General features: G+C 40.7%; 1 protein-coding gene across 15 annotated transcripts in view; it reads right to left on the bottom strand.

Annotated features, from left to right (window-relative positions):
* ANKS1B (ankyrin repeat and sterile alpha motif domain containing 1B) overlaps nucleotides 1-25960 on the bottom strand; it is a 452709-nt gene that overhangs the window by 34748 nt on the left and 392001 nt on the right. For 7 of the 15 annotated variants that reach the window (XM_086470676.1, XM_086470670.1, XM_086470683.1 and 4 more), the window contains 2 exons: nucleotides 17734-17841; nucleotides 12241-12420 (listed from right to left, as the gene is read on the bottom strand). The exons of 3 other annotated variants lie outside the window; for them this stretch is intronic. In XM_086470676.1, the coding sequence (XP_086326802.1) occupies nucleotides 12241-12420; nucleotides 17734-17841 (288 nt within the window). The remainder of the gene's footprint in view (nucleotides 1-12240; nucleotides 12421-17733; nucleotides 17842-25960) is intronic. 5 more of the 15 variants (XM_086470718.1, XM_086470721.1, XM_086470726.1 and 2 more) reach the window with 1 other exon arrangement.

Raw genomic sequence — 25960 nt, 5'->3', positions numbered from 1 at the left:
GCAAGACCACTAGCAAACATCACCCCAGCTACTTCTGCTGTGCCATTATTAGGACATTGCACCAACCGGCACTAATGATCTTTTTTTCTCCATGTCAGGCAAACTGACTTCTGGATGCTCCAGCCATGCCCATCACTGTCATGCCCGTTTGTTTGCCTAGGAGGGATTCCTGAATGAGAATCCATGGCAGGAGGATGTGCCTCTGCTTTTCAAGAGAAAAGTAAAAGAGAAGGCATTTCCATGCCAGGTGCAGCATCCCCAAGCATCTGGTAATCAAGAAAACATACTGCAGTGCTATTTGGACATGCTCGCTGAGGTCCTGAAAGGAGTAAGGTAAGGCAGCATGGTACTGTACGCTAGCAGACAATTTATTTCTCCCTGGCACTAGCAGCACTGGCATGGGGTTGCCATGATGCTGTCATATCGTACAGCCAGTTCTCACCATCTTGCTATTCTGGAGACAAAGGTGCATCCCTAAATCCTGCCCCTCTCAAGACTTGCCGTTAGGGAGTGAGTGGTGTGGTGCCTCGGCTGGATCGGCCAGGAGCCGGTGCCTGCCCCCGCGCCACAGAGGCATGTGGGGTGCTCCCTGCAGAGCTGCTGCGCTGGCACAGCGATGCTGCAATAGTGGCCCTACTGTGCTGCAGCATGTAAATGCGTAAATACACCAGATACATCTATCAGCTGCTTTGGTGCTAACTCAGGAACAGGTGTCACAACACTGCAGTAAGTTTGTATGCAAGCTTTAAGTTGCTCCGTTTAAAAAACAAGGGCAGGGAATCAATCCTTTCTTACACATGCTGATGGCATCCACCCTGTCCCTCCCCCCCCAGCTCGTCTTCTCCCAAACAAAAACTCAGGGGTTAGCACCCTCCCCCCAAGAACTAGGAGCTCTCAATTTGATGCCCTTCTTTGACTGAGAGAATTAACATCTAAGTATTCCACCTTCCTCCTTCACAGGTTAAAGCAGCAGAAGACAGGCTGTCTTCGACACCTTCTATAAATGAAGGGAAGCCCTTCTTATTTTTAATTCTTTGGAGAAAGAAGAGTGCATAAAAGCACATGTTTTAGGCACTCACCTGCAAGAGACAAATTCTGGGTCCAGGTCTCTGCTTCAAGGACCGTTCAAGCAAACTGCCCCCATCACACAGACCTACCTCTAGAATAAAAGGTTTGGAGGATGTAGGCTTAAGCTAAATTATCTTTAAATACAGGTGACTTGATTTATTAAATCAATAATGAATCAAGTGGACCAGCAGAGACCAAGAATTTCCCATGACTGTATGAATGCCCAGCCAGAAGGGCAGCAGTGCAAAGCTCATTACTCAGTTCTGCACTCATTAATGTTTGAATGACTAAGGTACTGAAATGCAGTACAGAAGGAACATTAATTTTACGGAAGGTAATGAATTCAAATTCAAAACCCAACCTTTTCCTTGCACCACTGTAAAAATATTTAGCATTTACTATATACATATTTTATGTCTTCAAAGTGCTGAAATTTTTTAATGAATTATGAAATCCCCAGGAGAAGTACTTAAAGTTGCATACCCCTGTGCTGAAGAGGAAGGAACCAAGGAAAGGAAAAAGGTTAAGTGATATCTGAGGCCAGAAAATAGGTAGTAGCAGGGAGAAATGAGATTAGGCTTCTAACATGCATAATTTTCATGTCCCAAAACATATGCCCTCAAAAAGAAGGAAAAGAATTCAATCTGTGCATGCACTTCCACCATAATAAATACAAATACACTTGAGCACTTAATACCACTGACACAGAGGTTCCGTGAAAAAGAGAGTTTAACAAAGAGCGTTTTCCTAAGTAATATGGCAAAGGAGAACAAAAGAATAACATTGGCTATTGCTGATGTATCAAACAAGCGCTTATCTTATTCTCCCCAACACTTTACCCATACAGGTAACATTGCAACAGGACTCTGCTATCATGGTACCATTTTTGTGATAGCTATAGATGTCCCATGCCTAAAAGATTTCCCTGCCTAGTCACCGTGGGATGCAACTCTGAGAGGCAGGAAGGGCAAAGGAAGGGGGAAAGGGAACGGCCTGCTCCGCACAGTTTCTGCCATCTGCTACCTGTGACATGGGTGGCTGGTTTATGGTGTGAGAAGAAGGGAGGGAGGGAGGTGAGGCTTCACATTACCTGCTCTCCATTCATCCATCTCCCTTCCCTTCCCAGAAATTGCTGTTCTGACTAATCACTTTATGAATGTCTTTTGAAAGAACTGTTTAAAGATGTTTTCACTTCTCCTCTTTATTTAACCAAACCTGCTTGATTTCAAGAAAACACATTCATGTAAGAAATAATGTTTCTTATTGTTCTTGTTAACTTCCTCTGTGATAGAAGACAATAGGGTATAATTACTTCAGACACCTGTTATAAAGTCAATAGCCAATCATGTTACAAAGTGTTTGCCATTCCCATCTGATTCAAGTCTTTCTAACTACTCATATTTCCCGGAAAAATTGTAGGACGGGACATACACAGGCCTTCAATGTTGAGGGTTATGTTGGAGGCGACTTAGTGTTTTGTAAGGTGAAAAAAAATCACCAAAGGAGAACTTATTTTATGCTTCCTCCCTATAGTTAGGGAAGACTTGGTTAATAATCTGAAGACAGAAAGTAACTGTACTGAAAGTGATCGGAAACTAGTAAAATTGATCATGGAAATATATACTTTCTTGTCGCAGTAGGGACCAACACCGACAAAAACATATGTCAGAAGGCAGCCTTTATTAAGTTACAAAAAGCCAAGATGGCCGAGATGGCGCAGCAGAAAAAGCATTCCCTTTTATAACCTTTCTTATCTGTCCACCAGTTCATGCACTAAGGCTGTTATAATGATTCGCTCAATAGCTCTGTCCGTTCACCTGTATCCACATACTGATTGGCTGGAGCTCCTACTGTACTTCCCACTTCATCTACTGTTCTCTTGCCAAATTTCTGCTCTGTGGTATTCACTTGTTTAGTCTCTCCTTGCTCAGTCTCTTAGCACCTCCTCAACCCTGTTTACAACATTCTTCACCCACTTCTTTCATCTTCTCATGGGTATGCTGGGATGCTGTCGAGGCCAATTTCACCTTCCTCAGTCAGGCTATCCCCGACACTTTCTAAGGAGAACAAAGGAGAAAAGCAACAGAAAAGAATACCTGGACAGCATATGCAGAAGGAACAGGAGCTGGGTGGAAGACAATCCTGACCTATTCAGCACAGATTAACGAACTTCATTCAATGGCACTTTAAGAGATGCCACATATTTACCTAAACTAGGAGCAATTACCCTTGGAAAGTCTAGAGGACTAAAGAAGGACTAAAAGAATATTTAAGATGGAAGAAAAGCAAGATTTGGAAAGTTATAGCCAGCCTAACGGCACAGACCAGCAAGTTACTAGAAATGTTGCTTAAAAATCCAGTCACCAACCCCTGGTCTTTGTGGCCTACGTGATCTTTCGATATTGCTCCTGGCCACCTGAAATAAACACTTAGGAATATGAGCACGTATGCGTGTATATCTTTATCTATGTATATATCACTGAAGATAACAAAGAAAAAGCGTAATATTGCCTGCCATGTGTTACCCGACAGAGCTTCTATGGGTCAAGAAAAATTCAAGATGTTTACACTGAGGTTGCTCAGTGTGAATCATCTCAGATCAAATTTCCTTCCTTTGTTGGAAAACTGGCCGACTAAATCAGTAGCAGCATAGAGAAACCCAGCAGGACTTGGACACCGACGGTGCGACTCCTGATGTGGCAACACGTGACACGCCCCATATACAGACACAGTCAAAATGCAGTGGTTGCACAAGAAGCTGAAATGTATGTTTAGAGAATAATTATTGTTATTGAAGCACAAGTGGACTGGAACATGCCAAAGCAATCTGCAATGACCTGCTCTATGCCACAGCTTAGAGGAGAGCTCAGGCTCTCTGGAGAGGATCCAGAAGGGAGGGATTTTCCAGAACAGGGTAAGAACTGAAAATGTATTTGAGGAACTACAGAAATCGGTCAGATGAAATTCAGTATGATGAGTATTCCTTGGGAAAGTAAGGTTAAATAGCAAATAAATAGGTTAAATAGCAAATAAATTCAGAGAGCGATTTAACAGGGAGGTGGGGAGAGGACACAAAAAAAATTGGAAGTTGTAGTATACCTCAAATTAAACACAGCTGTCTTGCAAAAGAATAAACAAATAAATCAGAGGATAATTCAAGTTGAAAGGGAGCTCAAGAAGTTTCCATTCCAAACCCAGCTCAAAGAAGCATCAGCTGTGAGATGAAACCAGGTTGCTCAGGGCTTCATCTAGTCAGGTCTTGAAAACCTCCAAAGGCAGAGACTGGACAGCCTCTGTGACCAACCTGTCCCCCTCCTTGCCTGTCCTCCTGCGGAGGAAGTCTCTCTTGCCATCCAGTCAGCAATTCTCCTCTTTCAGTTTTTGTACCTGAAGCCATCTCATCTCCAGCCATCCCTGGTACCCCAGCCTCTCCTCAAAGGGCAAGCGCTCCAGCCCTTGACCATCAAGGTGGCCCTTTGCTGAATTTCCCTCTCCTAAATAGAAAAGGAGGTATTTAATAATGGGAAGGAATTTTTGTGCCATACGCAGAAGCCACCAGCGAGGTCTCATATGGGGTGGTGTCCAGTTTTAGCCACTGCACTTCAAGGAGGATGAAGGCACACTGAGGGAATCCAGGGGAGAGTAACAACAGAAGTCTAGAAAACACCAGGGCATATCCCTGGTTTGGTAAATGTGGACCCTCAATGGTCTGTTCACCCCTGAGCTGGTCCAAGAAGTATGTTGGTGACTCCTGATCTTCTGCTGACTTCTTCACATCTCCTCAGCAAGGCTTGCCCTCTCTCACACTTCCATGACACAAAGCCGGTGGCACGGGGAGAGGAGAAGCTGACAAACATAACCTCCAGACTTACTCCCCCGCCGCCTCTCCCTCTGTGTCTCACCGCAGGGCTGAGCCTCGGGAAATCACTCCTGGCGCTGCAGCCCCAGCGAGGCACAGAGGGAAGGAGAGAAACAGCAGCGAACCCTGCTCCCTCTGACGCACATTATCTAGCAGTAACTTGCTAACTATAATTCAGTCTAGCTCCAGAAATGAGGAGAATTTTGGATCAAATCCCAGAAAAATCACTCTTGGCATGGCGAACAATCTTTAAAGGTGCAATAGCTGGAAGAAACAAATGAAAATCGGATGAATGGGGCTGTCTGGCCCCTTTTGTAACCGTCACTCCAAATGTTTAAGGACCGTGGGAGAGCAGTTGTGCCATCTCAATAGATGTTCCTTCCCTGAATGTTCCCAGAGCTCTGGGGAGAGCTTGTCTTACTGGCAGGAATAATTGCAGATCCTCCTTTGAAAACAAGAACTTCAGAGACTGAGTGAAATTTGAAGTTAATATTTCTTTTAGAGAAGAAGAAATTAGAAATACACTTCTTATTAGAATAAGTATATGTGCTTTGCTTTGGTACGTTTCTTTTGCTTCTCCTGAAAATACTTTACAAAAAGATTTCCAGAAAATCACCAGCCATCTTAGAATAGCTTTCCTGCAGGCAGGCAGTGGGTGACAGGTGTGAGCAGCAACATCATGCTCCAGGTCACTGCACCCAGCGAGGTTTCACAAGAAGGTGAGCGTCACAGCCAGCAAACCCTGGGAGGGGACACAACTAGCCCAGGAGCACAGTGAGCCTGCAAAGACTGTCCCCTCCAGCTCATGGCAGGGCAAGAAGCAAAGCCTCATCCTGCACCAGGGTCGATGCTCTAGGTCCCGCGCAACTCCACCTCCTGCTCCACGCAGGAGCATGCTTTGCATAATTTTCTCTGACAAGAAAAGAATAATAACACAGCTGTGCTTCTCTCTCAACCAGCCGACACCCTCCTTCATGTGATGGTGATCTTCTCTGATAGGCAGTCAGTTTTCATTTGATTTCGATCCAGCATCTCAGGATTTGAGTTTCTGCCAGGGAGGATCAACTGAGGGTCTTCCCAGTGGTTTGCTAAAGCTATAGCTGCCCTGCCCGGCTCCGGCAGGTGAAGCTTTACAGTCACAGCTCTGGTCCTGCAACCTGGGGTGAGCAGCCATCCCTCTTCCGATTGACAGCTCTCCTTCTGCTGGTGCTGCCAGCTACAAGGGCTTTGCAGCCTTGTAGAGAGGATACAAACTTATGGACAAATGCCACCAATAAACTTTATGAGACTTTGGTCCCTGAACATTAGGTACAGGTGTCTACATTTTAGCCAAAAAAAACCCTCAATAAAAAAAAACGGGCTCTTTCAGAAGAGTACCCTGAACTCTTAAGTACGAGTTTTTTCCAGCAGCTCAAAAATCTGAATGTTAGATATTAAAATTCAGCTTTGACTCTGAAATATTCACATTTTCAATAAGAATGGTTTATTTGAGAGTAGAAACCACCTCGTCCTCTCCATTTTTCATAGAATCCTCCTCCATTTTTTATACAATCTTTTCAATGTAGAGCTTCTAGCTCACAAGACTGAGTGTGAAAAACAGTAAATTAATAAAGAACATCTGTCCCCATCTTGAAAGAACATCTGTCCCCTTCTTGGTGTAGTATTTATGGCTTTAGTTTGGATCATTAATGACAAATATAGAAGCTGCTTCCTTAATTCCATATGCTGAAGCAGCATGTAGGTATGATCTACATCCCACGACTTTATTTCTAAAATGCTAGCTTCTGTAACATTCTTGAAAAAATTGTATCTTTCTATTCAGGCAGAAATTACTTAGATTTTTCATAATGACTCTATTGGTTTACTTGTCCATTAAATACACAATACTCAAGGGATTTACAGACGAAAGTTTGCTGAAATTTACAGTTCAAGATACAGCCCTCTATGGCATTAATATCTATCTGAATTAAAAAGACAACTGTCAGTAACACCTATACCATGCAATAAAAATAGACTCAGTTAAGTATTTTTCTTTTGATGTTAAATTACAGGTCTTTGTAGTTCAGTTATCTTCCCATACTAAAAATAAAATGCACCTAAAAATATGAACCTCAGAGCATTTTGTTTGGATTTTACATACTTGTCTTTAAAATGGCTGTCGGTTCATCCTCAGACTATGCATTATTTTATGCTTACAAAAAAATGGAAGTAACAAGCCTTAGAAATAACAACAGGGTGAAATAATCTAGACAACTATATTTTTTAATTTATTGCTTCTTAAATATACTAGTAAAGAATTCTGTTATTTCACCAGTAATTTTAACCATTGACAAAACCCATTCGTCATTGCTTCTTAGATAACCTCATTTTACACAGAAATATTCTCTTGGGCATACTTTCCTTCATTCACTGTAACCTTTAAATCCTTCCAAAGCAGAGAAGGAGACAGGAAAACAAACACGAAACAAGCAAATAAAAAAGTGTCATACTGTGGTTAAAAGTTAAAAAACTGAAGGTGGGTCTTATGAGACAAGAGTTTTATTTTTTGCTCCTTCAAACTTTCAGTGTCATCTTAGCCAACCTGCCACATCACCGTACCACAGTTTTCTCAGCTGTAAAATGGAAAGCGTGATTTAAAACCACATAGCCCCACAGTGCACTGGAAGTATGAATGCATTAGTATCTGTGAAGTATTTGGAAGATATTACTGAGCTGAAGGTTTTATTTCAGAAAGCAGCAAAATTATTTCACAATTTTCCTATAAACCTGCCTTCATGAATTCTGTCTCTCATTTTTATTGCACTTTTCCTCTATTGTAGATAAAGGATTTCTGGTACTAACTCCATTTAAATAACTATCACCTGCATATCAATCCTAGTCCTGCAATGAATTATTATATCTCACAAAGTAATGTTACAAAGCAGAATCCCAACAATCAGGGTAGCTTTACTTCAAACTTACTACCCAGTCATTACAATGACCTCACATTTAAGTTATATTGTGTTTTAGAAAAAAAAAAAAAAAAAAAAAAAAGTAAGAGCCCTCAGACCACAGGACCAAGTAACTCAGAAAGGCTTTCAAAAGTAAGTCTGGGTTCAGCATCTCTGGGAAAAAGCCTCTCCTGCCAGCCTTTGTGAATAATTTTTCCAACTCTCCGAGATCTTAAAGGATTCTCCTCTTTCTATCACAGCCCACTGGGGTGCCCCCCGTATGTGCCATGACTAGGTTTATCCTACCAGAAAGCTTACTCTGACTCATTACCAGTTTTTTCTCCCAGAGGCAGACACAGCCCGGAGCTTTCCCCAGAGCTCTAAAGAGGCGCTCGCCCACCACCTCCCGAAATGACAGTCCTCTCCCATTTCGGGGTGCACTGCAGGCTCAGCCCTGCGGGGAGAGCGTGCGTCAGCATCGGGGTGATGCCTGCCCCAGCTCTGCTTCTGCAAGGAGTGGCGTGGGCAGAGGCGCTTCCCGCACCTCCCTGCCCACCTGCTGTAGGGTGGATGCTTTCAGCCCTCACTCCTGGCTCAGGGCAGGGTGCAGTGCTCCGAACACCATGGCAAGTGGTCTTACAGACCATAGTGGCTAAAAGCACTGTATATCACCGGCTGGAGCAATACATAGCAACAGCCTCGAGGCTGGCAATCTCGGATGTGCTTGCAGCTAGTACCTAAAGCTTCTCTGCTGCCTGGAGAACTAGAAATCCCAAAGACCTGACGTTTTAATTAGTTTATTTTAATGAATTTAGCTATGCATCCTGTTAACCTCCAAAGCTGTTCCCCACAAATATATATTCCTGCCCACTCCCCCCACGATTTCAGGAGTGAATGAAGAGCCCAATAACTTCAATGGGACTCCTCCTATTGATTTTGGTTCCAAAGTCCCTAGGCTTTGCCTGTGTGATTTCAGTTCTACATCAAAGGTTTAGGCAATCTTAGAAGCAATCTCGGCTATTTTAAACTACGTTAATTTGATCATATTAATGTACAGTTTGCAGGCTCAGAATTCAACATCCACAGCCAAAGATGACTCAGACTACTGAATCCTTTCTGGATTTTTTTCCCCCTTTTTTTTTGAAAACAAACCATCTCACAACCTTCTGTATTGCCTTTTCAGCAGTTGTGAATTATCCAACCGGACATCAAAGACTTTCAAAGTTGGATGACCAACTAGAGAGTTGGATGACCAAACCTATTCCAGTGGGGAATCTAAATTTGTTATACTCATTGTTTATGTTACAAATTCCCCCTTAGGTCGCAAACAGTCTTCTAGGGAAATGTGAATGAAGGTACACGCTGGCCTTGAGACAAAACCACCCACATTAAGTAAATTTAAATCAGTGCTTCCTCCAGGAAACAAAGTGTTGTATTACTTACAAGCAGATTTGATTATGGTTTAGAGGATTGTTTAAACCCATTTAGCAGATCAAAGGAAAACAGATTTAAACTGATGTGCTCATTGTGGTTCATCATGGTTGATATCTGATGCAAAGATAAACATGCTCGATGACTCCCATGTAAAAGTTTAGTGAAAACACAGGCCATAGTAGAGATGGAAACATCCGAGCTCACCATTTTCTCAAAATATCTTCAGATTCTAGATTTTTCAACTGAGGCTAAAAATAGTCTTATCTTAACATTTCCAAAAGAAAATCAAGTTCATGAAAGCAATACCATGAATAAGGTCTCAATACCATGTTTGCCTCTCTCTTCAAGGCCATAAAAATACTCATTAATCTCCTTGTCAAGAACACACCTAAAATTCTTTCAAAAAATCACAGCATCAAAGATGTCTTTCTGCACATCTGCCTACTATAGCATCCAGTAAACACGCAGATTCATACAGCAGCATGCAAACAGCCTAGCAAAGAAAGGGTTAAGACAAAGAATATCCTCAAAGCAATTCCAATAATCCCTCTAGATCACTCTGTTTTTGAGAAGTGTTCTAGCTGGAAAGCTGAACTGGTATCAGCTCAGAAGTTGTTGATCTGACATAAGCCAAAGGAACCTGCGAACTGCAAGGAGTAAGTTGCTAGATAAAAAAAAAAAAAAAAACACAAAACATGGAGCAGGAGTCTTATGTTAAGAATCAGTCAGATCCCCTTTATTTTCCAGAAACAATTATTCTACCTTTCATTTCAACAGGGCTTTGGGGGAGAAGATTGGAGGAAATATAGTTCATTTTAGCAAAGCACATATTGCAAAAAATAAATTTAAAAATCTATTTTTGGGTTAGAATGGTTGAAGAAATCCCTGATCAGCCTCTTAATGGGGTGAGTCCAATTTAGTGAGAATGATCACCAGAGGGAGTCATTGACTTTCCCATTAAAGTCAAAGGGAATTTTACATACATCAGGGGTGCAGAATTTGGGGGCAGAGCTGAGATCAGGGACTAACATAAAGCACTGTTTTATGGATTTCATCTGAATCCATTTTCCCCTTTGGAGTCCCAACGGATGACTGCTATATTCCATGGTGAAAGTCAGAGAGAAGGCACTGAAGTCAGTCATTCAGTGTGTACACACTCACACATACACACAAAAAAATCCCAGCACTTAATTGGTTTTAAAGTGGTTTGTCGTGGTGTAAATACTAACTGCTGTTTTCTCTTTGGATATGCAGCATATCACAACTCTTCTAGAAAAGCCATTTTTAACAGCCCAAAGAAAATCTCCAGATGCCATATATGAGAGTGTGTCACACCTCTCAGGACTATCAGGACTTCAAACAGGAGAAGAAAAGAGTGAAAAGGAGACAGGAAGAATTGCTAGTATGTTTTTTTGGGGTTGTTTCGGTTTCGTTGTGGTTTTTTTTTTTTCTTCAATGTTAGTGACTAAAAGAGGAAGTGAGAATAGCAATTTGTGAACCAAGTGATAAAATGAACTAAGTAGATGAACCAGTCTACTCAGCCACGAGCAACTGTGTATTTCACGCTCAAACACCTAAATTTCACGACCTTCAAAGAAATATTTTCATGTTAAGAACTGGGCTTTTCCTTGCTGGACTTCAGCTCAACCTTGCTCTCGCCACAAAAGCCCAGCAGACTTTGGTTTGAAAACAAGCTCATGCGCTAGGCAGCTTTCACCTCATTTCTGTACAATACAATTATACAGCAGAAAATTAGGAGATTAAAAAAAGGCAAGGAAACAGCCCCACCCAACCAAATGCAATTTCACTTCCCTAGAAATGTCCTCTGAACAAATGGAATTCAATTTGTTTCTGTGTTCCCAGGTAACGGCAGCACCTTGTTTTGCTTGTTTATTTAATTACTTCTTGTTCATGCAATTAGCCGAGAGACTGCAGCCTTTTGTTCATTATGTTAACCATAACACAGTTATTTGCATAGCTGTTTCCATTTTGAGGCTGAAATTTGGAGAGAGGCTCTATTTTGGGATGTGGCAACCAGAGAACCGCTGGGAAGCCTCATGCAGGGTAGCATGCAGCAACTTGCTCCTCTGTGGAGCCACTCGCTCCAGGAACTGCACTGGCTGCCCATCTGCTTCTGACAGCAAATCAAAGCCCTGTTTCCAACATGCACTGCAAAGCACCGCACAGCTTAAGACCTGGCTGTCTTTCATCACACGTATCACCAAAAACCAGCTGAGTTCATCCTAAAGCATTTTCACCAACAGGCTGTCCAAGCTTTACTGCCCTTTAGAACGGTACAAGTCATCTGGTCAATATATGCTTGATTTAAAATTATTGGTACCTTTACCATGGTTGGGTGAAAAAATTTAGAGATGGAGGCAATTTAGGCTTTCTTTCATGAACAGATTCATTTAACATCCAGTTGAGTCTAGCGCTGTTGCAATGCTCAAATGAGTTGTTGCACAGTTAAATCTTTTTTCTAAATACTCAAGATATATACTCAGATCACAAAGTTTAGCAGAATGCTGACTCTCTTCATTAATAAATGCAGCAGTCACCACCCCCTAAGTCCTCTGAGTCTCTAGCACTGAACTGATGTCAGCTTAATTTTATCTAGGTTTCTCAGAAATTGAGGAAACTGCACCTTCTTACAGAAATGAGAGGCAGAGTCAGTGCTGGTGGGAGTCTGCATGGTCCGGTGTGCAGGAGGCACCTTCATCTCAGCCTCCAGGCACCTAAACACCCCCAAAACCGTAACTCTCAGGAGAAACTGCACACCAACTTACACAATCCAAAATACAGAGAAATGGAACAGACGGCTTGGAAAAACTGTCAATCTTTGTCGTTTACAATTCAGCCTTCGTATATGACCCACAGCTATGGTTAGGATTAGTTCTGTAACCAATTGCAGTAAGGCAGAGCCTTTTAATGGCATCGTTTTAATCCTACCTGTGCCATCTGCCTCTCCAGCTTTGACCGGGGAATATCATCAAAATAGTTTTCATTTCTTCTTCTCCTTGCATCGCCCTGCATGATAATGTGGGGAACGTCCAGGGAGCCACCAGTGGTGAAAGTGCTTTGGCTAAGTGATGGAGACAGCTGAGGAGGAGTGTGGTTACCGCTGGGTTCCTGGACAGAGAGGAGAAAAATGCATCATAAGAACAACAGCATATTGCTGACTTCAAACCACACACTTAAACATGTATTTTTCGTATTTTTCATAGAATTATTCATACTAAAGAAATTAAGGAACGATTCCTGAAGTAGAGGTTAATGTGGATGAATTTTCGAGATTTGCTATCTAAGGTGCAGAGCCTATGTGGAAGGAAAAATAATTCACTATTTACATGAACTAATGGCAAGTTCCTGCTCCAAAACCTCCTTGTGTAATGTATACTCCCTTCTAGGGCTGCTAGAGAGATAAAACAGTGAGTTACTTCTTGTCAAGGTTCAAATAAAGCCATGACTTAGGACTAGCTATTTGTAAGATGAAATACATTCTCATCACTTCTGAGCAGCCACTCCGAGCAGTGAAAGTGATTTGTAAGTGATTTGAACTCTAGCAACATCTCTTGCTGGAAAAAGAAATGCACGAACATTTACAAAATATAGACACTTTGCAATTTTTATAGGTCTTGCAGAACATCTGTTTAAATTGAAGTACCGGATATCAGAAACAAGCTAAATAACAATTCCTAGAATGCATGAAAGCATCAGATTACAAATATTTTACCAGGCTTTTCTTGTAATCTGTGCTGAACTGTGACCTTGTATCAGTCATTGTGCAAATACCACAGTGAACTGATACACGAACTCTATCTAATAAACAGCTAAACATGTCCTCCTGATCATACATTTTACCAGCATCTGCCACTGCACTGCTCACAGACAGCCACCATATGTATGTTTGGAAACACCTATTCTCATGCACATCACATCACTTGTTCAAACACCAATTACAAACATTGGTGCCCAGCTCTGCTGTTCAACACTGTCTTGAAGAATGCAATCAGCAGGAGCAGAGCTACAGTGTACTGGCCAGCCAGTCTGCACACTTACCACTGCAGTGTGCGTACTGTAAAACACTGGCACAGCAACTGGATCAGGAAGCATGTTCCTCTCTCCTGATGTAGGCTGCTGGGCTCAGCTATCTGACACTAGAGATTTTTCTGATAGTAAGTTCTTTGGAGGCTGAATGTACCCAGGAGTGTGATTGCACAGTGCAGACCTTGTCTAAATTACCTGTTGCTGTAATACTGTATTTCAATACTGAACAACAAGAAGGGACCTGAAGATACTAGGGGAAGCAAAGACCTGCTCCAGCGTGCATGGAGGGTAGCAAACCCTGCTTTTTTATTTAAAGAGTGGATATTAGATTTAAAGATTTAAAGAGTGGATATTTATTACAGTGGATATTTCATGCATGACTACATTGAAGGAAACCTAATTCCTAAAAGCATCAAGGTACTTTACCCCATGCTTTTAAGAAATAAGATCCGGTGTAAGAAATTGGAGAGCAGTTATCTCCTCGAAATGGAAAGGAAAGTTGCAATTCTCCGTATGCGTTCAAGTGATAGTAACATCTGATGTTAATATCTGAAGTGTAGGAGTCTATGTGACATTATTGCTTGCAGTCACAGTAATGGATTATTATTTTTCATATTGGTTGACTAAAATCAGGGATATATAGTTGTTTAGCAACTTTTAATTAACTGAGATTTTGGTTTTGTTTGTTTTTTAACTCTCTAGCTTTCTTACGATCTGAGACAAGCACTTAACATTTCCCAGGGCAAAGAAAGGAGCGTTATCCTCTTAGGAATAGTCTTTTTCCCTCCTTCACAAAAATCCACCTACATTTGCCCAGTTAAAAGCCTCTGAAAAGCTGTAGTCTGCACAGGCTCAGAAGGCTTGGTGAAGCATAATCTCTAAAACCTACCCTCCATGGGCCCAACTCTGATTAGATGGTGCACACACCTCTGCCCAGAAAGTAACCTGAGTTCAGGAGCACTGAACAAGATCCTTTCTAATGACTGCTACCTGCTGCTCCAGCCAGGTAGGTAACCTCTCTCTGCTCCAAATCATGATTCACCCACTGTTAGCAGACTGATAGGGCCATCAGCCCATCAAAGTGACAGATGAGCGTGCAACGGACATACAGATTCCAGCTCTCATGGAGCTTTTCATATTATATCAAACTGCATATAAAGAGGAAATTCACTCAGAGATCTGTAACAGAAGATTGCTGGCAAGGCAATGCAGACAAGAATTACAAAGTCAAGAAATAAAAGAATTAAAGTGCTGCTGCATTATGGAACAGTATGTAATTGTATGATTTTATGCTATTTTCTCAAAGTCGTCCTTCACAGCACAGATGGATCCTCAACTGTGCAGCATGTTGTCATGTGCTCAGCAGTGTGTTATCATTAGTTATCGTGTAGTCAGTATTTTATTCTCACCTCGCTTCATGGTCTAAACCCCTTCCCTAAACTCTATTCAAATCCTGCTCTGAAGATAGGATGACTAATATCGTCATTTTCATCATGCTCATAAGTGCTTTACAAATGTCAATCAATTTATTTTCACCACACCCGGTGACTTCTGGCATTTTATAATCATCACTTTAGTGCGGGGGACCTGAGACACACAGACAAAGGTTAAAAAATATCAGTCACTTTGGATGCCCAATTACAATATCTAGCGCCTGATTTTTCAAGTGCTTGTATTCAAAACTCCGCTTCTATTGATCTAATTTGCAACACTGTGTGCTCAGCACTTGTATAAATCAGACTCCAGACAAATATGCAGCATGTCAGTAACATACAATTAGTGACTGTTTATGAGGCAATTACCTAAATAACTTACCAAGTGTTATCCAAGGGTTTTGTGGCAAAAGCGTGTGTAAATCTTTATTTTCATAGCTACAGCTATTCCTTTAATCATGAGCCTTTCTCCCATTCATGTCCATTCCTCTTCCTTACTCCATACTCACTTTCTTATCTCCTCAACAAATCTGCAGACCAGGCATGGATGCCCAGGCAGGTGCTATCATATCCTCAGTACCGTGCTACTGTTAGTCACCAGGTATTCATATCATGTTTCCACCCTGTTGTGAATGCATGGATACATGCCCTGCATGCATGCCTGCTGTTTTATTGCACTATCAAAATCTGCTTCACAAAGGTCAGGGCTGGAAGGGAACTTAAGAGATCCTTCCCCAGGCTGCCTAGGCACACCTTATGCTCCGCAGATGTTTGTTTAACCAGTTCCTAAAACCAGGCATTCTCTTTAGTGAATTAATTCTTGTGTTAAACTATCATTACTATTGTAATGCTGCTTCTTCTCCAAATTTTCAGCCTAAATTGTTGTTTCTTCAGTTTAATTTCCAGCCTCCAATGCTGACTGGGTGAGGATGGGGTTCCATGAACAACATGGAAACTGGTCCTGTAATTAAAGTTACTCAAGGAAGGAAAGCAAGATTGCATAGGTAACCTGAGATCCAGCATTTTCTAGCTTTCAAGTAGATGACTTTGAAATCATAACAACTTTTCCTCAGTACATAGTTATCGTGGGTATAACGTATTTTGTGGATATTTTAAATGTTTTCTGCTTTTCCTCAATAATTAACCATATTTTTCTTTGAAATACTTTAAAAGCTAATACAAAGAGTCAAAAAAGATGAAATGTTAGCCATGCTTAGGTTGATCTTGAGACCTTAAAAGCAGACTCTTTAAACAACAAACTATCTTTTCTACTGATCTAGAGCAATCTGGTCTAGTGGAAGGTGTCCCTGACCATGGCAGTGGGGTTGAAACTAAATGATCTTTAAGGTCCCTTCTAACCCAAACCATTCTATGCTTCTATATAAATCAGTCTAGTAGCATCAGACAGTTTATTTAAATCAATTTTCAAGCTAAAAAGTATTGCAAACCACAGACTAAATACTATGTCCTGGTTTTGAGTGAAATGGCACAGTAGCAGTTGATGGGAAAGAAAACCTTAATCCAAACTCATGTCCTCCTCTTTAGGATTTTTTGTGAAGACTCCAATACCACGAGGTGATGAACGACATCTAGCACTTGCCTGCATCAATAGCTCCAGCTGTAGACTACTTTTTATCATTTTGACTGCAGATGGAGGACACCCAGTTTTCTATTCACTATTAACTGAGAATATATGGCTCTAACCAATATCATGGGATGTGGAAACTTTCCCACCTTCTGAAGAGGAACTAATACTCCAGTCCAGAGCACTGACAGTATTGAGTAAAAATGTGCGACTTTCAAATGATTCCACTTTCCTGGGAGTGTTTTAACACCTGCCATGCATCAGGAACCATTCACACAATGCATAAAAAAATAAAATACAAGAAAAATATCCACATATTTGTGCAATGTGCCTTAGAGCAAGACATTACAGACTTGTGAGACCTTTTTCAACATGGCATTAGGAATAGGTTGAATTCGGGGGTGGATCTAAAATGTCTATATGTGACATCTGAGAATAAGCAGGGTGAAAACAGGCTGGTCACAGAAATTGTAAGTGTATGCAAAAATAAGCCCTCATTCTGTCTTCCTCTATTTCTCTCTACACCAGGAAATTTAACTTGGGAGCACAGACACTCTCCAACATTTGGAAATTTAGTCCCAAATGAGATTCCAGTCAGAAATGCAGCCTCATGAAAATAATCAGATCCAATCAAAATAAAAAATATTGATACGAACTCCCTTGGAGACAACACAGTAGGAATGGGCCATCAGACCACAACTCAATAAAGGTAACAGATAGCAAGGAAGCAAAGGCACTGGATTGGAGAAATCAAGTGAAGGTGCTGTAATGAAAGGAGATGAAATCTGGTCAAGTGTGGAAAAACCCCAGGGACATTGCAACAAGGTTTCTGAAAGAGGGAATATAAATGAAAATTAAAAGTATGATGAAACTTTCACAGAAACATCTTAATGCCATTTGCAGCTCAACAATTTCAAGAGGTTCTCTTTAAAGAAAGCATAAAACATATGTCTGAAAAGTTAAGTGCAAGCATTTGAAAACGTGAAAGGAAAACGGTAACTCTCCTTCTGCAATATCGATAGATCAGCTGGGCTGGGATTCCTGTGGGCAAATGGAGACACGCAGCCTGTAGACACCTGGTTCTGAGCTAGTTTCCTGAGCAAAGAAGATAAGTCGGTACTTCTAAGATACTACTTACCTCGTACTAAGGTAGACATTTGAAACAGGTCAGATGAATCATCCTGTAAAAATGTCAATTTATCTCCTTTGGCTATAAGAGGAGGTGTGACTGAGCAGGTCAGCCTAAGACGTCTACACTGTAAACTTCTGAAGTGAGGTAAGTTGAACACCACTCGAAGCAGCCGTGGTTTTCATGTGACTGTTACAAAATGCTTTCTGACTTTTCAAGAAATGCAAACGATTTTCATGGGGACTCACCCTGAGGGTTATTGACCGAGGTGGTTTCTGAGGAGGATCTTCGTGAAGCCTGTCTCCCAAAGATGCCAGAACGCGCTTCCGGTGGCCAATCAAGCTGATTTTTAAGACCTGAAATAACAACACAAATACCTCATTAAAAAGAACACATTGCAATCATTAAATGAAGATCCATTCAGAGTGAAGCCATTTTCTCTTTAAACCTTTTAACAAGTTAGTCCACTACTCAGACTAAGCAGAGAGCAGTGCGGGGCAAACAATCAGCAGAGAAAAGGAGAGGTGAGATCAAACAGAGGAAAACCCCTGTAAATTGAAGGAAGAAACCAAAGCAGGTATAGATGTGGAATACTAAAAAAAAAAAATTAGTAAGGAGGAAAGGAAAATGAAACAGGAAGAGAAGGCAGCAGAATAGGAGCAAAAACAAGGGAAGGGGAGAGGAGACTGGAGAGAGAAATGTAGAGGTGCAGGCAAATAGTGAGGAATGAGGATTAACGGGATTCAGGGGACAGATGAGGAAGAAAGTGAGGAACAACCAGTGAATGCTTAGAGAGGGCAAGAAGGGTGAAAAGGAACTGCACAACAAATAAATGTTATCACTTTTAAATCTCTTTGCCATGCCTTTAACGGGTCATCTCCGAATGACACATACAGTTTGTATTATCGCGTAGAATCACTGTTGTGTGAGAAACACAGGATGGACAAACGTTGTCCTGGAGGTCTATTACTTTTATCAGATGCAATGAAAAAAAAAAATCTCTGTTGGACACAAACGTGATCACCAGTGGATAGTTCAAATATCTTTTGCCTGTCCAAACTCCAAGAATGCTGCCAAAAAGCTGTTCCAAATTTACTGCTGCTCCTCCCCACTTGTATCAATCTGTGTCCCTGACACATACAAAACTACCACTGCTCTCAGGAAAACAGAGAAGGCAGAAGCAGCTAGTTGGAAATTTAAGCATTAATGGAAAAAAAAATCGTATTTTGATGCTATTCCTCCATAGCTACAACGCCTTCAAAGTGTAAAGCAGCCCTAATTGTAGGAGCAAGCCTCTGCTTTGCAAACAGCAGTGTCCTCACATAACTCTTCCAGAATGCATATATGGTTTCATACACTAGAGCTGCCTCCATTCCCTCTCGGAAGACAGTACTTCCCACTATATTTAGGACCACCGTGTGTTGACACCCTTCAGTCGAGAGGAATTTCTCACTCAACCTAGAAAAAGTAATAGTCCCCAAAAACCCCTGAAAATGCTACCTCTTAAGTGAAAAACTACCTCAGCTTAAGCAGTACCACTAAGAGCTACCATTCCTAAGAAAAAACAAACAAAACCCAAACCCCAGCAACTCCCCTATGATATCTCTTAGATCCAGTATCTCAGGATACGGTGCAGCAATACGCCATCATTAGTGTGGTGGGTGAACTCCTATGGCATGTGAATTTGTCCACGTTTCCTCTGTTGGGTCTCTGTGCTACCTGATATTGTTGAACATCAAGACCTTCTTGTTTGCCTGCTTCTACAAAGTGATGGGCTATGATATGAAACAGATAGAGGCCCTCCTCTGAGAGGCAGCTTACAGGGTTGTTGCAGACCCTGCAGCTCAACAGCAGACCCAAGCTGCAGAGTCCCACAAGCCTGGTATGTGCTCTCTTATTAGTCTAAATCTGGAGAAGCATGAGTGAAGCTGAGATAGTGCAGCACACACAGAAATGCCGGAGGCATGCAGGAGACTTACTTATGTATTCAGTTTACATTGAATGTTAAACAGAAGGGTGCACAGTTTATCTCCGTATTTAACTATATGAGAGACGTGAATTGCACTACAGCTGCTTTAAGCATTACTCAGGTAATGCACTTCAGTGAACTTGCTACTTTCATAGTACTTCCCCATCATCAAGAGCATTTATCCAGAGATTTTTAAGTCAAACTACAGTTCTTGGGTTGTTTCGAGGTCCTCAGTGCTCTGGCTGCCTTATCAGCTATATCAAACCACACAAAGCAATTCCCTTTGACTTCAAAGAGCTGTTGAACAACAGGAGAGAAAAGGACACGAGTCTTGAGGGACTTTGCACATAAGAGATCAGCAGACGGGTCTAAATGGTTATATTATTTCAAAAGCTGTGCTCCATTTGAAAGCAATATGGATCTTTAAACACCGTAAGTGCTGCTAAGCTTATTCCACATTTTGTTTTTCCATTAAAACGGTGGTCACCCCAAATCTGAAATGGCAGAGACTTAAGGATGCAACCTACAGAAATACATGGTCCTCAGCCAATAGGCAGCAGTAGCCCAGTCTCATCCGGACCACATTCTCTGTTAACTGTATTCTTCCGGAAGTGGACTCCCTAGTAATTTTCTTACTTGGAAAACATGTTACCCAACTTACAAATATAAAATACTGTTTTCTGAAACACTTCTATATTTGAGTTAGAAGAGTTTAACAAACACCCTGAAACTCTGAAAACTTGTTCTGTGATGGATTATCCTTGACAGTCTTTATCAAAAACGTCAAATATCACAAATATAGGTCAATGGTGTGCAACGGTAAAGTTGCCTAAAGCAGTATCTCAGAAATATTTTAATGTTGTGTATCAGATAACCATTAATAGTCTTGCACTTAGCTCACAAGTTAATTCCCCATGAATATTGTTTATATACCAGGTAACAGTGAACACAGTAATACTGAACTATAGGGACAGTCAATACAAGGCACCTAAGTGCTATGCAGTGAAGCATTTTGTCGAACGGACTGTAGCCTACTTAACATATGACAATGAAATGAGCTTTGCAGAGTGGCTGCAGGAATCAGCTACAGAGTGTCACGAAACTGTTCAGAGTAGCTTAAGGCTCTGCACAGCTTGTTATTTCTTTACTGGGACAAAAAAAAAAAAAAAAAAGAAAAGCATGTACATGACACGCCTCTTTCCACACCGACAGTAGGATACCTGAGACAAAAATAATACAACTCCACCTCATATATTTGCTTATGTTTGATGCTGTAACACAATTAAAGCAGAATAGGGCAAGCCATTTGTCCAAAGAAATGACACATGCGCACAAATTTAATCCTATTTTTACCTCCATATTCTCCAATGATTAGCATACAAAATGAAATTCCACTAGGAAATGTAAGAAATCCACAAATGTGCCCAATGTAACACTTTGCATTTAGATTTCTGACTTAGTTGACAGATGTTTCAAAAAACACATGCAGCCCAATAACTCTCTGATGACTGTGTATGTGCAGATAGTAGAATTAACATGTTATTCCATCTAAAACTGAGCATTATTTCTGCAACATTCTTCTGCCTGATTTTTTCTTCTGATTCAATACTATGATCCAAAAGTGTATTTTTATAATTATTCTACTACTACTTTTTTTTTTTTTTAAATGAGTATTATAAAGATTACCGAAATTCAAGACATTAATTCCCTTTCTTTTGGAATAACCTGAAAAGTTACTGTATGAGCTAAAATTAGTATTAGAATAGCACAAGCAGTCTGGACTAAACATGTAGCAGCAATCAGACACCAGGAACTAGCTACAAAGTGGAAAACTAGAGTGATCACAACAGTACCAGTGATTCTCTGGTAGCAGCTTCAGACACTTCAGAATCTAAGAACTAAAAATGGTAAATACAAGCCAGTAAGTTGTGCAAGTAAACAGCCCCAAACGCTAGCTAAATTAAATTGTATTAACCATTTTATTGCTGGTCATACTGGAATAAACTCCAGGCTATCTGGAATTGCAAGTGAAGGATACATTGATTATTACCATTTTCCTGCCACAATGCCACCCAACAGGGCTAATCCTAAAACATGGCAGTGCCCAGGATACCTGGGAAGCAAGCCCAGACCAACCAGTACAGCTCACTTGATCATCATGGCTGGTTTAACCGAAAATTTGAAAAACGATTAAACACACTTGCTATATAAACTCCCAGCATGGACAACCGTTCAAAATTTTACAAATCCTACCCATAGAACTGCTGTCAGTGATTAACTGTTAAACCAAAAAACAAACGAGGCAAACCACCCCCCCCTACACACACACACTGACCAAGACTACATCATGGTGTAATAATTGGCAATTTTGAAAGATAAATATGCCTGAGTCAGCTGCGATATTGAATGCCCAGTACATTACCAATAACAGAGAAATCTAGTCCAAACCATATTAAACTTCTGTTGCATTTTTCACATAGGAATACTTAATGCTCTTGCTCATCCTGACTGCAACTGCTAATTCCTTTCAACTCTAAATTATCACAAACCCTTGCCATTTTTAACAGTGCAGGGAGTTTCCTGTAGCGTCCTGACTGCCCAGCGAAGCACAGGCGCGTGAAAACAGGGAGGCTCCAAAGCACCCTGCAGATCAGAGACTTGCTGCAACTCTGCTGGATGCAAGACTTCTCTGGTTTCCACAACTGCAGTAGACGCAATTGTTTATTACGCCTATGAAGAGACTTGTAAGAGACTTACGATTTCATACCATAATGATAAGAAATATGAGGCATTATCCCTCTGAATTAATTACCCAACTGGAAGCAGATGCCAGTTGTCTTGGTGACAGCATTTCACAAAGACTGATGGATGCCTACTAAGTCCCATTTCTATACGTTATCATGAGGAACTGATGTTTGGTGTCGCCCCCTCCCCCAAATATGTAATTCAGCTGCAGATCTCCGGTTTAATAGTGCTGAGAAGACAAAGGCCAAGAGTCTTCTCCAAGTAAAGGTAATTTTGAACCCCAGCTTGTTACACTCCTCTGGGCTGCACTGCTGCACATTATTTGCTGCTAGAGCAGTGGTGTTACAACACTGTTCAGCCATTGCCATCCCAGGTCAGATTTAGGCAGGTAAGGATTTATTCTTTTTGCAGAAGTTCTCAGGACAGCTTTTGGTACTACCAGTGCTACTGGAATTTTTGTCCTGACTTCGCCAGACAAGACATTTTTGCCATTAAACAGTTTTCCAAACTCTCATCAGTTTAAGAATTGGCTGACTGAAAATATCAGGTGCTACTACTTTTGGCCCCACTAAAGATAAAAAAAGGTAATTTTAATTTTGTTCTCGCAGTTGATACATTTTAATATTTCAGTGCAAAAATATAAATTTATTTTTTCATTAATAAAAATCAGGAAAATACAATGAAACAAGACCTGGCCAATACTGAGACCTGGCCACTTTACCTCCTGAGGATGTATTTCAGGCTACATGCCAAACTGCTTCTTAAAAACAAGTTTTAAATAAAAAAAGAAGTTAAATCCATGGCCTTCCAAAAAAAATAAATCACCGTTTAATGATTTTGCAAGCTTCAGATGTAAAGACAAATATTATATATGCGCATTTTTATTATATGAGGCTCAAAACCCCATAATTCAGAAACTCTGAAGTCTATTATACACACAAACACAAAGATTATTACACTAATGATTACCCATTCTAAGAGACAAGGCTGAAAATATTATTTACGTGAAAAATAGCAAGCACTAAGCAGGTCTGTACATAAAGTGAAAACTTTCCTTCTGTGTTCACAGGCATTAAGCGGAAAAAATATTGGACAGTTTGAAAGGTGGAATACATTCCCAAATTGAGTCCTAGAGGACAGACTGCTTAGATTGTTCCCTGCACTGGTGACTTGCACTTCCACCTGTGTGTTGAGCTAACAACAGGTCCAGTCACCAGATCAGATCAGGTTTGGAAAATGTGCGGTCACAGAGACCACAAGTATTATTCCCACCCAACCTCCTTGAGGTCTCCAATGTTAATCATGTAGTGCTGTGAGAGAGCAACTGCAATACCAATATGTTATCCCACAGGATTTTGCAGGATTACTTACATAGCAGATAAATTATAATTAAAGTTACTGGTACTACAACACATTTCATAATGAGCTAATAATTAATTTATCTATTTTTAATATGCAATTATCAGCAAAGCACATTAATCTGTACACAAGCGTGAAATACAGCTAGTGTAATTAGAAATAGGAGATAAATAACAAATCTCCATAGAAAATTTTAACAGCTCTAAAATTGATCCTTTTTCTGATCTTGATTCAATTTCATCATGGACTTAATTCCAAGCCAAAGGAATAAAACCAGCATTCAAGCCCTTTTAAAGAATGGGACATTTGTCTACTAAATAAATAGCTTTTTTTTAAAGCTGTCTAATAACATACAGTAATGAATGCTTTCGTAATATCGGAAGAAGCAAACAGCCATTCACTGCTTGGAGTAAAAACGCAGATTACTCCAGCTCACAGTTACAACCAACGCAGTCATTAAAAGGTAAGCTCTGTAATAGAAGAATAGCATCAGTTAATTACACAGATATTAGTAATCTAGTATATACTAGAATTTTAGAAGAGCTAACACAGGCACAAATAAATGGGCAGGAAGGTACAACCAAGGATGGTGGAAAGAGGAAAGGGCGGAAATCTCCTCTTTAGCATCTGCTTGGGCAAGCATGCAGCGCAAGTCAAACATGAGATGCATCCACCACAGGGAAATCTCAGCTTCTCTCACACCGGACCACCCGAAAGAGGAGGACAGTTAGTATAAAAAAACCCCAAATCTGTAAAGAACTCTAAAGCCAAAGTTTTAACAGAAACCATGGTCTATGAGCCTATGCTTTTTAGAATCCAGCAGTTACTAAATTTAGTTTTCTAGTTTGTCTGTCAGGTGTCTGCCATTTTTCCCCTGAGGACTGGAACAAACCTGTCAGAGAGTGTAGCCATTTCATGAAAAATGTTTTTCGCGTAACTGTTTCTGTCTTACCAGTAATCAGTGTGGATTCATCCTACCTCCGAGTGGCTGCTTAGCCTCAGCCACACCACATTCTTTGACAGCATTTGGTACACTGGATGAAGTAAAGCACATTCTGAGAAGTGCTAGTGTATGCGCCATTAACTCTGTTTTGGGTACCATGTGTTACACTGTCCAGGGACATCACCTCTGTCAAGATCTTAATTTCATTACTTTACAGGACATGCAGCTACACATATGACATGATGTAAAGAAGGCCCTCAATTATTACTCCACCTGCTCTGCAGCAACGGCCAGCAAACAAATTTCATCACTTTTCTTTCAGCCACGACGCTCCCCGAAAGAATAAACTTTGAACGAATGATAACCTCAGTACAGGTTATCGCATGACATACAACCTTAGCATAAAAATAATAAATAAAAAAAATCCTTCATCAGCTTATTTTCCCAGTTGTCTTATACTATCCTGGTTTGCAATCCTTGCGCATTAAACAATTATTTAATTAAACTCATTAAAACAAATTACGACAGGTTCTGGAAGAAAATCATGGCTTGAAATAAATTGTACCAGCCCCTCTTCCCAGGTTTCACACCCCCTCTCCACCACTTTTGTCAATCTCATCTTTTAACACCAAATGGAAGAAGCTACTACATATGTAAAAGCTACCAATTCGTCTCAACTGCAGCTACAGTAATCTACTGTTTTCTTTCAGGTAGTCTAATTGATTAGCATAATTAAAATAAATTAAGAGCAATTTTGTCTAACCTACATTCAGTTTGGACTGTGACATTGCTTGTCAGATCCTGAACCCCAAACCTTGTCCATTTTCCAACTACATGATATGGCTTTAAAAAACAGCTATTAGTTCTCCCTTATAGCCTTGCTTTGTTTATAACCTTTATGCTATCACAACTGTAGCAATGCTACTACTATCTTAAAGAAAGGCAATGGCCACCACGGCAGAACAGAATCATACATCATAGGCAGAGCTGGCATCACGCTGTACTTTGACTCTTAATCTGTGAGGAGGAAGCACCGTGGGTGGGAGAGAACAGGCTCTATGAGCACAGCAGGACGGCTGGATTAACTCTGCCAGGGGCAGAAAGGGGACGGCAAAAGCATTTCTCAAAATATCTTTTTCTTTCATGCCTTGAGGTAAGAGCAGGAAGGAACACCATCAAAAAGTGAGGTTACAAAAGGATACAAATAAAGTGACAAAAATATTCATCTGTCAATAGCTCAAGCAAGTTCCTCCCTTGTGGCTCTGAGCAACATGACAAATTCCAACATAAAAGATTATTGTCTGCATGATTTGAGATAAATTGAAACCGCAAGGCCATTCAGATCATACGCATCTTCTTATGCAGATTCCTTCATTAAACATTCAACATTAGTCTAGCTTAAGGAAGAAACATTTTTGTACATAACCAAATTAGAACAAAGCAAGTGGGCAAGCTGTAC

Source organism: Leptosomus discolor, chromosome 1 (genome assembly GCF_034619465.1).
Source record: "Leptosomus discolor isolate bLepDis1 chromosome 1, bLepDis1.hap2, whole genome shotgun sequence".
Taxonomy (NCBI): domain Eukaryota; kingdom Metazoa; phylum Chordata; class Aves; order Leptosomiformes; family Leptosomidae; genus Leptosomus; species Leptosomus discolor.
Note: the sequence above shows the minus strand (reverse complement) of the source record. Positions and strands in the feature narration are given on the sequence as shown.